This window comes from Cibotium barometz, chromosome 9, assembly GCF_041138505.1.
Source record: "Cibotium barometz isolate CiBa-2024 chromosome 9, ASM4113850v1, whole genome shotgun sequence".
Classification (NCBI taxonomy): domain Eukaryota; kingdom Viridiplantae; phylum Streptophyta; class Polypodiopsida; order Cyatheales; family Cibotiaceae; genus Cibotium; species Cibotium barometz.
The window spans coordinates 59,786,674-59,799,962 of NC_141054.1; the positions used below are offsets into that span (position 1 = coordinate 59,786,674).

Here is a 13,289-nt window from a genome sequence, read left to right on the forward strand (position 1 = left end):
TGTTCTGCATACTGACGCCTCCTCCACTTCAGTACTGCTGCGCCTCTTCCTTTCATCAGCCTGTGCTTCTGTACCCTCTGCAGGCGGTTGTACTGGCTTAGGCGGCTACACTAGTTCTCATTTGGGCGACTGTTCACTCTACAGCAGGCGGCCTTTCCCCTTAGGCTATGTTCCATCCTCCATACAGACTGTGCGGGCTACGTGGCTGTGCTTCTGCAGCCAAGAGGCCATACCTTTTTTCAGGCAGCTACTCCTCTCGACATGTTGCATCATGGTGTTTCTCTCAAGTAACTGCGTACTGACACCATAAATTTTGGTCTTCCAACTACCATCCACAAGTAAGTGAATTTCAGATTTAAGTAAAGTATTTTGTGATAAATCTGACAAGGGACTCTCTCCACGGCAACACGCGTTCAGTGCCGGGTAGTCCAAGCTATTGGAGAACCACGGTCCAAAGGTGCTGAGATCGGGAGAGCCAGGCGTTAGTACGAGAGCGCCTGTTTGTGCGTGGTCTTGGAACACCAGTGGAGCGCTCTCCACGGAGTCCAGTGAGAGCACAGGACCGTAGAGATTGGGCCACGCTAGTGGTCGTTCTACTTCGAATTTCTACTTCGAGTTTTTTTTGTTTGGTACTGTATTCATTTGTACATGGACGTCATCTGGTTCTTGGAACCCATGGAGCATTGTATTTGTTAAATACTCCCAATAAATATATCATATATTGAGAGGGGGGGGGTCGGCCTGTTCCGGCCCCAGTGCTGGTGTCCATCTATCTCATTTCATTTCATTTCAATTTCAAGTTATTATTAAGTTGTCCATTTCAAATTGTGGTATTAAGTTGTGCTATTACGCGTGTGGGTGTCCAACGGAGTCTATTCCCACTTGACGGGATCGGTTTCACGCGACCAGATGGTGGTTGGCTTGCCAGATGTTGGCAGTAGGCAAGGACGCTTCAGTTCTCGCGTACGTGGTAAGTAGCACAGGGAATCCTTTCCGAAGCAGGCTTCTAGGTGGGCTTCGAAACCATTGGAGTTGGTACACACCGACTTGTGTGGACCTATGCAGACAGCATCCTTGGGAGGTTCTTTGTACTTCATGCTGCTTGATGATTGTTCCAGATTCACATGGGTTTATTTTCTTTCTCAGAAGGACCAAGCTTTTGCTCGGTTCAAGGAGTGACATGTGATGGTGGAGAAAGAGTCTGGCTTGCAGGTGAAGACTCTCCGGGCTGACAAAGGAGGTGAATTTTCTTCTAATGCTTTCGTTAAATTTTGTGCGGAACATGGCATCAAGAGGGAGCTGGCCAATACAGGTGCGCCGTCAGAGAATGGAGTAGTAGAATGAAAGAACAGGACTGTGGTGGAGATGGCGAGGACGATGCTGGAGCATTGTGATCTTCCTCGTCCACTTTGGGGAGAGGCTGTGGCTATGGCTGCCCATATCCTCAACCAGTCTCCGACGACTTCAGTACTGAACATGACTCCCTTTGAGGCATATTTTGGCAGGAAACTTGATGTCTCCTATTTCCGTGTGTTTGGGAGCGATGCATATGTTCACATTCTGAAGAAGCAGAGGGAGAAGCTCGACTCAAAGTCCCAAAAGCTTATCTTTGTGGGATATAACTCTCTTTCCAAGGGATACAGGTTATATGATCCAGAGAGGAACGAGGTTGTTGTTAGCAGGGATGTGGTCTTTGATGAGCATGTTTTGGTTTCCACTGTCAATGAACCGCCACGTCTTGGAGACCCAGAGGATTCTGATGATGATTCCCAGTCTATTGTTCCAGCTGGACAATCTCAGTCAGTTCAGGAGGTTGAGCCCGCAGCTGGAGATGAGCCCCCGCAGCAGCAGGAGGCTCCATGTTCTGTTTGAGTACCCATGTGGTTAGCGGACACCCTTCGGGAGTGAGTTGTCACGGACATGTTGCCCTTCGGTTGGAGCACAAGAAGTTATGGATAAGCCTTTAGATGTGTGTGATGCATGAGTGGGAGAGAGCCGAATAGGAAACAATGCACCATAGGGTTTTGTTAAGTTTGGGAGAGAACTGGAATTTTTCATTGGTTTATATAGTTGTCAAAACAGCCCGTATTTGTTGTCCCAAGGCTGATCACAAGACAACTTCCTGTTGTCAAGGGTGTTCCCAATAGTTCCCAAGGCCGTTAGCATGCAACTTGCAAGAGTTCTCCTGAAATCCAAGAAAATGTGAAAAAAAAGCTCTGCGCAAGCCTTGGAATGCATTTGACACTAGTCTTTGCTTTCTTTAGAAGTGCATCTAGATAATAACCTTATGCAGTTCTTGAAATGTTGTATTGAAAGTGCATTTATTTTCCTTACAAAGACAGATGAAATGTATCCTATTATGTCATGGCATGCCAATGTGGTGTTGAAATTTGTTTGTGTTCTGTTTTCAACATTTAGAGGGTTTCTGTTTTCATTAGGTTGGGACATTTTGACAACTATATTTTGAATAATCTAAAGCTAGTTGCTCGTCTTAGGCCATGTGTTGTGGAATATCTAACAAACCTTTATTAAACTTCTGGTAATAGATTGATCTTTCCATTGATGGTGCTGATGAAGTAGATCCAGATCTTAATCTGGTGAAGGGGAGGGGAGGAGCTCTTCTACGCGAGAAGGTTAGTTACGCTGATTTATATGCTCGTATCATATCCACCGTGCTGAATATTATACTGTTTGGGTGCTTTTTGGAGATGAGGTAATCTTTCTTTTTTCAGTAAGTATGGGTCACAGGAGAGGCTTCTACCAAGGCCCCTTACACACCCCTCTTGTCCCTATTGTCATTGGACGGATTTTCCCCCCTGGCGGGGGGGCACTTATCATGGACGTGTGATCAAGGCTGTCCATAGCCTGCCCTCCAGTTTTCATGGTCTTAGACAAGGATACCTTTTTATTTCTTCTCTTCATTCATGGTTTGGTGCAAGTCCAAAAACGGTTTGTCATTTTTGAAATCCTAGCTTGTATGTGCTAGATGGTGGAAGCGGCATCAGCAAAGTTCGTCGTAGTCGTCGATGAGACCAAGGTGATTTGTAAAACAATTTTTTGCAGCTGAAGCAAAACGTCTCATATTTTTGGTATCCAGACTTATGAGTTTTGTGAAAGCAGTTGGTTGATGGTCTAGGTGGCAGCCAGCTTGCAATGCCGGTTGAAATAGTGCAGTTTTGCTGGAAGTACAATGCGGAGCGACTGAAGAACCTACCAGAGGTAGCTGGTTGTGAGGTGAGCAAAGTTTGTTGTGAGTACAGTGATTTTATGGAGTTCTTGCTGCTGTTTTTGTAATCTTCAAACTGGGTCTCGGTAACCATGCAGGCTAAATTGCGGTTGGACGGTGACAAACCTTATGTTACGGACAATTCGAACTACATCGTGGATCTCTACTTTAAGGTCTACTCTTGGCCTAATCTTGTTTCAGCAAGGAAGAGAGCTCTCACTCCTCTCCTTTCACCCAGGCTGTCGTCCAAGGTTCACCAGGGCGGCTGCCCAAGGAATGCTCAGTGCTCAAAAACAGATTATGGAGTCAAGTTTCATCTTTACTAATGCTTTTTAAGCTTTTTGAAACAGACACCAATCAAGGATGCCAGAGCAGCTGCAAAGGCCATCTCGTCACTCCAGGGGGTAGTGGACCACGGATTGTTTCTTGATATGGCAACTGCTGTCATTATTGCAGGTACTGAGGGTATTACTGTGAAGACGAAATGAGAAAATGAGGTCTTGGCGGCTATGCAATTGGTGGCATGATATTTTTTGATAGTGAGAATAATGTCAAGCCTTTACACATAAGTGGGCAGCCTGTGGGTGAAAAGAGATGATGCTGTTACTTTTGTATAACAGCATTGTTCCTTGCCTCCAGAGAAATAAACCCTATTTGCTCTTGCTGAAAGGTGACAAATTTTGTGATATCTTGGTGCAAAAGCTTCTATACAAGTTTTGAGGCTTGGTTCACCTTGGACCTTATTTACCTCTATGCAGCCTGTATGCTTTTCTGTGCAGCCTGCACCCATGTGATGGAGCATACTTGTACTACTACTTTTTCATTGAAAAGAAAGTGCACTACTGTACCTTATCATGATGAGTACTTTGCTGTACACGAGTTTAAGGAACTCGTGCAGTAGTCTACAACCCTTGCAGCTTTTTAATGGATGCGATCAGGGGTTTGAGTAGACTTCAGCTTCTGTTCGGATCCGGTTGTGTATGGGTTTGGTCTTGCCGACAATGGGAACTTAAGGGGGGGTCTGCCTGAACTTATACTGGAGCAAGCTTGTTGAAGTTTGTGGGAAGATTTTAGGGGTTGAAGTAGGATAGGCGGTGGTTGTTTGATGTGTGGATTAGAACAAACAAGATTATTGACAATGAGGACTCAGATATATATTGGCACTTGCAAAATGTGTGGGCATCCTCCAGTTCACCAACTCCTGCCTGCGACTATGAATCTGTTACCGAAAGTAGGTCTATGAATGTGGAGTTGAATGAATGTGCATAAGTGTACATAGAATGAAAACTTGGTTTGGGATTGCATAGTTTTTTCGCTTGCCTTTGTTGAAGGCAAGATTCAGGCACTCTTCGCGCGTCTTCACTCCCCCTCTCTCAGGCACGTTGGCCGCCGTCTCTCCCCCTCTCTCTCAGGCGCGCCTGTCTGGCTCACCTACCCTCTCTCCATGCTCTCTTTTCTCTCAACTACCCGTCTCAAGCTCGCACAACATCTCTCCCAGCATCTCAAGTTTGCGTGCGCTGTCCCTTTGTCTCAGGCTTACACGCGAGCTCGCTCCTCCCTCTCTCTTAGCCTCGCGCTCATCTCCCCTCTCTGAAAATTCACGTCTCTCTTTCTCCCTTTCCTACATGTTTTGCAATTCATTTGAGAAAATTTGCTCACTGCCACACGTCCAACCAATATTCACTCTAATTTCTAAGGTTTTGGCCCCCATATCCACTCTAGTTTTTTTTCTAAGATTCTCTTCTCTCGAGTAATTAATTAATGCCATGGAAAATTTGGCACCCATATTTGCTCTCTTTTGCTTGCCTTTGCAAAAGGTGTATAAGGTGTATGTAGTGGAATTTGGGATAAGCCAATGCTCTTAAAATTAGAAAAATCTTACTGCATGAGTGGATCCTCTCTCTCTCTCTCTCTCTCTCTCTCTCTCTCTCTCTCTCTCCAACTTTTAAAAATATTTCGTCTCAATGAAAAGGTGCAAATATGTGTCAATATATTACCTTGGACGTTAAGTTATCTTGATTGCCTATGTCTTGCAAGTATGCCTTACAATGGATTAAATTCAAAGCAATGATTGATTTGTTAACTAAGAATATATGAAATCACACTAATGAGCTAAGGAAAGTTGAGTCGATAGCCAACACTTTTGGGTTTACTAGCGTCACCTGTTCATGCTAATGTGGTTACTAGCTCCCTACAAAATGTGCAAACTTGTCCTAGGGGTATGTATAGAGTACCCAAGTTGCCTATCTCACCGTCGGGTTTTACCATCGTAGCCACCTCTGCGAGCTTAATCACAAGCTTATACAAGGTCCAAGTATGGAATAGACAACCTAATGAAAGATTAACAAATCAACGATGAAGAAGAAATTTAGGTGGTGGAAACAACTAAAGCCTTAGTAGGAAATTGTCAAATGATATTTGAGGAGAAATTAAGGGATAACAAGGCACTGAACACATTATATCGATGCCAAAGGAAGATGATTAAATGTACCTAAGCCCATTCTTGATTGAACAAAGGGCGGAAGAGCTTAGCTATGACCATGACTTAGGTGATGATCTCATGGCATGGATATTTGTGAATGAAGATGAAATTTTCTCTTCAAGATCCTTGTTTCAGATTACATTAAAAACCCCACCATGTAACAACAAAATTGCGAAGTGGCCAATGGATATGGCTACTCTTATGTCGTTCCTATCATCACAGCTTAACATGCCAATAGGGTCATTGGCAAAGTATTCTTGCTGTACTTTGCTCCTCTTGTAGTTAGCACATCAATGGTGTGGCTACTAGCACATGCATCCAATTCTCACCAAAATCACATACATTATAGACTACTAATCAGATTTTTTGCTGAACAAGTTGCCATCCATTGGATGTGTTTTCTAGGTTTGCAGGTTTACCTTTAGAACTTGGGTATCTTTTCTCAAAGAAATGTAGTCCAACACTCAATCCTGCACCAAGTTGGCTTCCCTCATGTAAGGTCTGCCCAGAATAACATCATATAAATATGGATGGGACAAGAATTTAATTACCACAAATGTATGATAGTAATGGAGCTTGAAGGCTTGCATCCTTAGCTTTTACAAAACCCCCATGGGTCTTGTTGATATTCCATCTACCATTTTTACGATTGGATCCGTTCATGGTGGATTGGAATGATGGCATTAGTCTCAAGACTTGTGTAATAGCAAGCTAGTTGATTTACCACAGATTTATATATAGCTCGGAACACTACCATTCTTCCTTGATTGGAGTAGGCTACGCCTTCATTGTTATATTGCGGTACATCTCTTTCTTGATGACCTCTTGGTTATGAAGGAGTACCTCTTCTACCTAGTCCTTAACCTCGACTTCGGAATTCATGTAAGGTGTGTTAGAACCTTCGGTAATGACTCTGAAAGTGTTTCATTTGAGCAAAAATAGCGCTAACAATGAGAAGCACCTGAAAGATTCGTATCTCACGAAATGGTTGAAAAAAAGTGCTATAGAGATAGGTGCAATGACACTCTATAGAGAAAACCAATTGATGTTCACTGGTTGAGAAACATTGAAGCACAAAAGAGGAATTCTCTGAGAAGTTAACCATTCCCTAGGTTAACATGGTTTCACTCGCCCGACCTACAGTATGATGCTTGGACATCTTACCTACTTAAATGTGCACTTATCTTTTTTGTAAGGTGGTGCTGGAACATATAAAGTGGCCTTACCACCATGTGCTTAGTGTCAAATAGGGTGCTTAAGACTAGTAATAGAGGTCGGATCATTTTTAAGTTTTGTCGGCCTAGTGTGAAAACTAGTCACTTGTTTATGTTATTTTTAACAATAAGCAATACACAATCATTTCCTTGCAATAGAGTACTTGTAATCTCTTCTCTTCTCTACACTTTCTTGCTTGTATGCTATTGGATTCATGCATACTAGATGGATTCTTGCTTGAATAGGTTTGCTTGTAGGTTTCCCACTTCCATTAGCTTCTTCTTCCACTGCATTTTGTGAGAGAGAAGCATTGCAAAAAGGACCATCTCTATTTGCCTCCATCATGGTGAAGAGAGCTCTCCCTTCTCCTCATCAGCAACAAGGAGTATTTCGGTTTGACAACGGAGTGAGGATGTGATGATGGACGAGCTAGTGTAGGCCCAACAGCACATGCTTCGGCAAGGCTAAGGTAAGATCTTGACTTGAACATATTTGCTGCGCTCGCTCCTAAAGACTAGCCTAGGCCTTAACTTTCTTTATCCATCCGTTCCAAGAGATTGGGATTACCATATATTACCTAGTGTTAATTAGGAGTTCACACTCATCATACAAATTATGAGCCATTAGATGTGTTTGTTTTTTGCTTTATTTGCATTAAGGCATTCTATTTTCATCTATTGGAAGGAAAAAACCCTGGTTTCTTAGTGATTCGCATGATTTTGGAGCCCAAGAGGCTTAGATTTCATTACAGTGAGCCAAGGAATAGCTTAGCAATTGTGATTAAGAGTGGAATCCACTCCCAAAACATGAGCATTAACTCTATTAGGTGTGGATTGGAGTGGGATAGTTAATTTTTATCATGCATTGTTTGAATTAGTAGCTTAGAAGCATGCAAAATCAATGAAAATAATTAAAAAAATAATAAAAAATACTTAATTACTTATATAACAACTATTAACTAGGATTAAGACTCTCAATCTATCCTCATCAAGTTTAAAACACTCCTCATTAACTAAGAGTGATTAAGACTCTTAATCATTGCTCATTAACTAAGAGTGATGAAGACTCTTAATTACTCCTCATCAAGTTTAAAACACCTTAAAAAACTAGGCCAAACAAGCTCTCGGGTTAGTAGACATGAGTCCATAGTCCTGCAAAAAAAGACGGGGGTCAAACACAAGTCAACACATGTGAGCCATGAGCCGTGAGTTTCGACATGTGAGCCGTGTGAACATACGTAAGTCAACTAGACGTGAGTATAGAGGTAGGTATACCTAATAGTATAAACCAATTATTAGTGCCTTAAAAGACTTTAAAGGACATACCTACTCATGTCCTATAAACCAATTATTAGTGCCTTAAAAAACTTTAAAGGACATACTACTCATGTCCTTTGAAGATTTTCTTGTCATACAATCTGTAGTACCAGCTATAATTTCCAAGGAAAATTCTTGTCCTTTGTAATTATTAGGGTATTAGAGTATAATTATTACTCTAATAACTGATCACTAACCCTGTCATACACCTAGTACATAAAATTTTGTACCTTAGGTAGGCCTATTTTATAAAAATAAAGTACCTAAGCCTACAAAAAAAGTGCGAACCTACAAACGTGAGCCTAGAAACATGAGTTTGGAGGCATGAGTCACGTGAATCTAAAAATATAAATAAAAAACCAAAAAATCTTTAAACTTATAAAATTTTTAATTGAAAAATGTATTTTTGTAGCTTGAGAAAAACAATTTTAGACCTGCTTTAGGAAGTAAAGACCGCTTCACCAAAGTGAAACCTTTGATGCAAATTCGATCTAGACGAACAATTGGAAATGACAATACAATTGACTATAGTGCATAAAGCAAAACCTCCTCAAATCTACCTAGCCTTTGGTTTGAGCAAATGATCAGGACTCAATAGAGTGCTAGAGACCATTTCATTAGAGATTGTTTCATTAGAGTGCAACCTTTGATGCTGATACGAACCCAATGTGGACTACTTGTTATAAATTGTGATAAATTCAATTATAGTGCATCAAATCACACTTTATCAAACCAACTCAGCCTTTGATCCCAACAAAATGATCAACACTTAATAGAGCGCTGCTTTGTTAAGAAGGTAAAACTTGTTTAGATCCACCTCAAGCGAGAAGCTTTAGGACAAAATGAGCCAATGAAATGTAAACATTAACAAAGAAATAACAAAACACCTAGAAGCAGGATCCGCCATGGTCCTTCGAGTCCTAGATTCACCATTTGGCTCTGTAAACATCGCCACACCCATAGACTTCATGAAAAGAGCATTAATCCACCCTATTTTTGGGCGAAGCTCTACTAAAGGAGCGAGAGAAGGACTAGGAACCTCGAGGTTCGCTCCCTCAAGAAGTGGTCAAAACATGTCGGATGCCATAATGCTTTAAACATTTGGTCTCGATCTTAAACTGGGATTCTCCGAAACTAACCACCAAGCAACTCAACAACACGATTTATGAAAATTGAGACATGTATTCTTTGCTATATCATTAGAAATAAGTGTTCCTCAAAACACACAGCAGCAGTAAGCACACCTAATGTAATCAAGAATCCCACTTTCCATTTGGAGCTCATTACCAAAGAATCTTTACCATGAAACCAAGTTTGAGTTCTACTTTGTTCGGACGTTTGAACGAGGAACAGAACACATGAAAGGGTAAATAGCTAATGCCATTGAAAACTGTAGAGCCCAACCCCATGGGGAAAGGAAACTGTAGAGCCCAATCACATGGGGCAAGAAATCCAAAAGCCTAAAATAGAGGGTTTTGTGCAACCACTCCCTTACGTTCCATTGCCACGTGAATATGAAGAAGATATACTTAGGATAGCGTTTGAAATGGGAAGAGAGGTTGCCATAAACATGATAGCCGCCCATAGGCTCAGAGATGGGCAAAATAGAGACAATCCACATCTCAAGGATGATGACCGAATTTCCCATTAAGTTTTTAGAGAAGTTTGATCAAACTTGTGAGGCCATGGGAAGGATTGATGATCCCACCAAGATCTATTTGTTTGAACTTTACCATGAGGTCAAAGCATGCAAGTGGTTTAGGTCTCTTAACCCAAATGAAAAGGTTACTATGAGGTTTTGAGACACGTAGTCATTGTGAGATTCTTGCCCAGTAGAGGTAGATGGAGCCTCATCGCACATATCTATACCTCAAGTGAGAGGAGGGTGAAACAATGTGTGACTACATTGCTATAGAACCAAGAATCTCCACATATGTAGTCCCAGGAAAGACTAGATGACTTATCACTCACATCGATCAATTCATGATCGGTCTTAAGAGTAAGAGGCTTCACGACCACCTCTACAGATCTAAGCACTACATTTGATCAATCAATTCATGATTGGTCTTAAGAATAAGAGGCTTCACAACCATGTCTATAGGTCTAAGAACTACATATCTAGAACCAAGTATCTCTACATAGGCAACCCTTGGGAAAGATGCCTTATTGCTCATCGATCAATTAATGATCGGTCTTAAGAGCAAGAGGCTTCACAACCATCTCTACTATAGGTCGATGAATGTGGTTGTGTGAGCCAATAGACCTAGTAGATAATCTATAAATAAAGATGTCGAAGTTGTCCACCTACCAAGAGAGATAGGAGATGCATCATCCAAATAGTCAACGGCTAAGGGTTCCCCACTAGCACCAGCTAGAGTCCTAGTCAAGGACATGAGCATGGATGAGTTGGAAAAAAATGTGTTAAACCATTTAGACTAGTAGTGTGGCAGGGCTAGCTGTCACCTCAAACAGGACACACACACCTATTTCCACAAAGAGATATAGTTTGGTACTACACAATCTATGTTGGTACCAGGGAAACTCGACACGAGAATCTATGCTCTCAACACCAAAGCCCTACTACCCATACAAAATGCTTCTCAACCCTTGGCGCATAATCCAACAACCATTTATTAGAACCCTACACTAAGAGGTATGTACAGACTACCACACCAATGTCACACACCCACCTTTATTATTACCACCCTAATTGGTTTCTCTTAGAATCACACGAATACAACAATAATCAATGACATCACTAATGGCCTCAAAGAGTTTAGAATATGAGAACTATGAGTTATATGAGCATTAAGATTCATATGGATATCCAAGGCAACCCTGTAGCCATAGACTATACCTCTTTGTTTGAAGCCATGCTGCAACAAAGAGAGGGAGAGACCTCAACTGTGTTGGAACAAACATAGAAGGAATATTGGAGGAGCAGATATAAAAAGCTGACTCTCAGAGAATGAAGAAGAAGACCAATCAGCCAAAGGGATAAGAGAATCAAGGGAGGAAATGCGCTACGAAGAGAATGGAGGGAGATAGGGGGTAGCATCAATGCATCATAGTGCAAGAGGAGGAGCTCATGAAGCTCAATTTGGGAACTAAGGAGCACCCTCAAATGGGAGCTAGAAGAGACAATGAAAAATAAACTTCAAGAATAGCTAACCCAATACAAAGATGTCTTTGCTTGGAGCTATACAGATATGCCTATCATTGACCCAAGTTTCTACCAACACAAGATAAATCTGAAGGAAGATGCAGTTCCAATCAGGCAGCAAAGGTACATAATGAATCCCAACTATGCCAAGCAAGTCAAGGAGAAGATTGACAAATTGTTGGCATAGTAGGATTCATCCACCCAATTGAGAAAGCAACTTGGCTGTGCCCAATAGTGATTATGCCAAAGAAAAATGGGAAGCTAAGAGTCTCTGTAGATTATAGAAAGCTGAATATAGCTGCCATACCAAATCCATTTCCATTGCCTTTCACAAACTCAATGCTAGATGTTGTAGCCGGCCATGAGATGTATTCTTTCATAGATGGATTCAATGGATAACAATCAGGTGAGGATGGCACCTGAGGACAAGGAAAGAATTGCATTCATCATAGAATGGGGAGCATTCGCTTTAAATGTCATGACCTTCGGACTCCAGTAAAGTTTGCCGTGTTCCTTCGTTGTAGCTCCTACTATATTTCTACGAGTTTTCCACTGGGAGCATCTCTCGCCAAGCCTCGCAGCCGCTTAACAAAATTCATGTGTGTGTTTGTGGATGCCTTTAGTGTCTTTGGGAAATGCAGCATGGAGCATCTACATCAGCTACTCCTATTCTTGGAAAGATGTAGACAAACCAACATGAAGTTGAACCCGATGAAATGTGCATTTGCTCTCAGGGGAGCAGATCACTACTCGGACACATGGTGTCCAAAGATGGAATCGGTAAAGGTTAGGACGATAGTCAAGCTAGGTCCACCTCAAAACCTGAAGGAGCTCAACAGATTCCTCAGTCAAATAAAATGGTATAAGAGATTTCTCAGATATCTTGCTGATGTGGCACAACCAGTATATAGTTTCACAAAGAAGGGGATGGAATTCCTCTAGTCAGAGAAGAACGTAGGGGGGCATTCCAAAATCTAAAGAAAATGCTTCCAAGAGCACCAATAATTCCAAAATGCTCTCTAGTGCACCAATAATTCAACCACCATAATGGGACAAGAAGTTCCATGTGTTTGTGGACTCATCAGACATAGCCATCAAAATTGTACTCATGCAGTAGACAGAAGAAGGGTGGTACATACGAATGTACTAAGCTAGTTGAATGCTGAAAAGAATTACAACACCACACTGAAAGGGAAGCTCTATGACTGATTTACTCAATCAACAAATTTCATCATTATCTGTTTTGGGAGATCAATTTTTGTTTCATGTAGATCATCAGGCACTATTGTGTTTGGTAAATAAGCCAGATTGACAGGGAAGTTAGCAAGGTGGATGCTTTTATATTATTATTACAAGAATTTCATTTCACCATTGTGCACACTCCCAACAATCAGAATGCAATAGTGGATTTCCTCAGCAAAATTGAGGGAGGAGAGAAGCCTACAGGGATAGCTGATCAGTTCTTGGATGTACGCCTGTTTGCTGTTCAGTTCTCTGTATACCAGTGGAAAGAAATTGGTACTTTGATATGTTATAACTCATCACAAAAGGGACATTACCTGATGGAATGAGAAGAGATCAGAGGAAAGACCAACTCTCAAAAGGAAGAGTTTCCTCGAAATTACAAAGGCTCTGTACAAAGAAGGCATCGACCAACTCGTTCGCCATTGTGTGCCAAACCATGAATAAAAAACTGTGCTGACAGAAACACATCAGCAGAAAGGGAGTGTCAGGCAGACACTACTCTGGTGAAACAATAGGCAGAAAAGTACTAATGTCCTGCATATGGTGGCCCGCAATACAAAATGCATGGAATCATGCAAAGCAATGTGATCAGAGGATCTGTCATCAGCAGCCATTCTTTGGTTAGATGCCTCATCAGCAGAG

The 13,289-nt window shown here is 41.6% G+C and overlaps 1 protein-coding gene across 1 annotated transcript in view; it reads left to right on the forward strand.

Annotated features, from left to right (window-relative positions):
• Window positions 1-4,078, forward strand: part of LOC147635779 (putative ribose-5-phosphate isomerase 3, chloroplastic) — a 32,353-nt gene extending 28,275 nt beyond the window's left edge. Inside the window, exons 6-10 of the mRNA XM_086803183.1 lie at window positions 2,547-2,633; window positions 2,987-3,037; window positions 3,121-3,234; window positions 3,325-3,399; window positions 3,577-4,078. Coding sequence (XP_086659309.1) covers window positions 2,547-2,633; window positions 2,987-3,037; window positions 3,121-3,234; window positions 3,325-3,399; window positions 3,577-3,714 — 465 coding nt within the window. The 3' untranslated portion in view covers window positions 3,715-4,078. The remainder of the gene's footprint in view (window positions 1-2,546; window positions 2,634-2,986; window positions 3,038-3,120; window positions 3,235-3,324; window positions 3,400-3,576) is intronic.
• The last annotated feature ends 9,211 nt before the right edge of the window (window positions 4,079-13,289 follow it).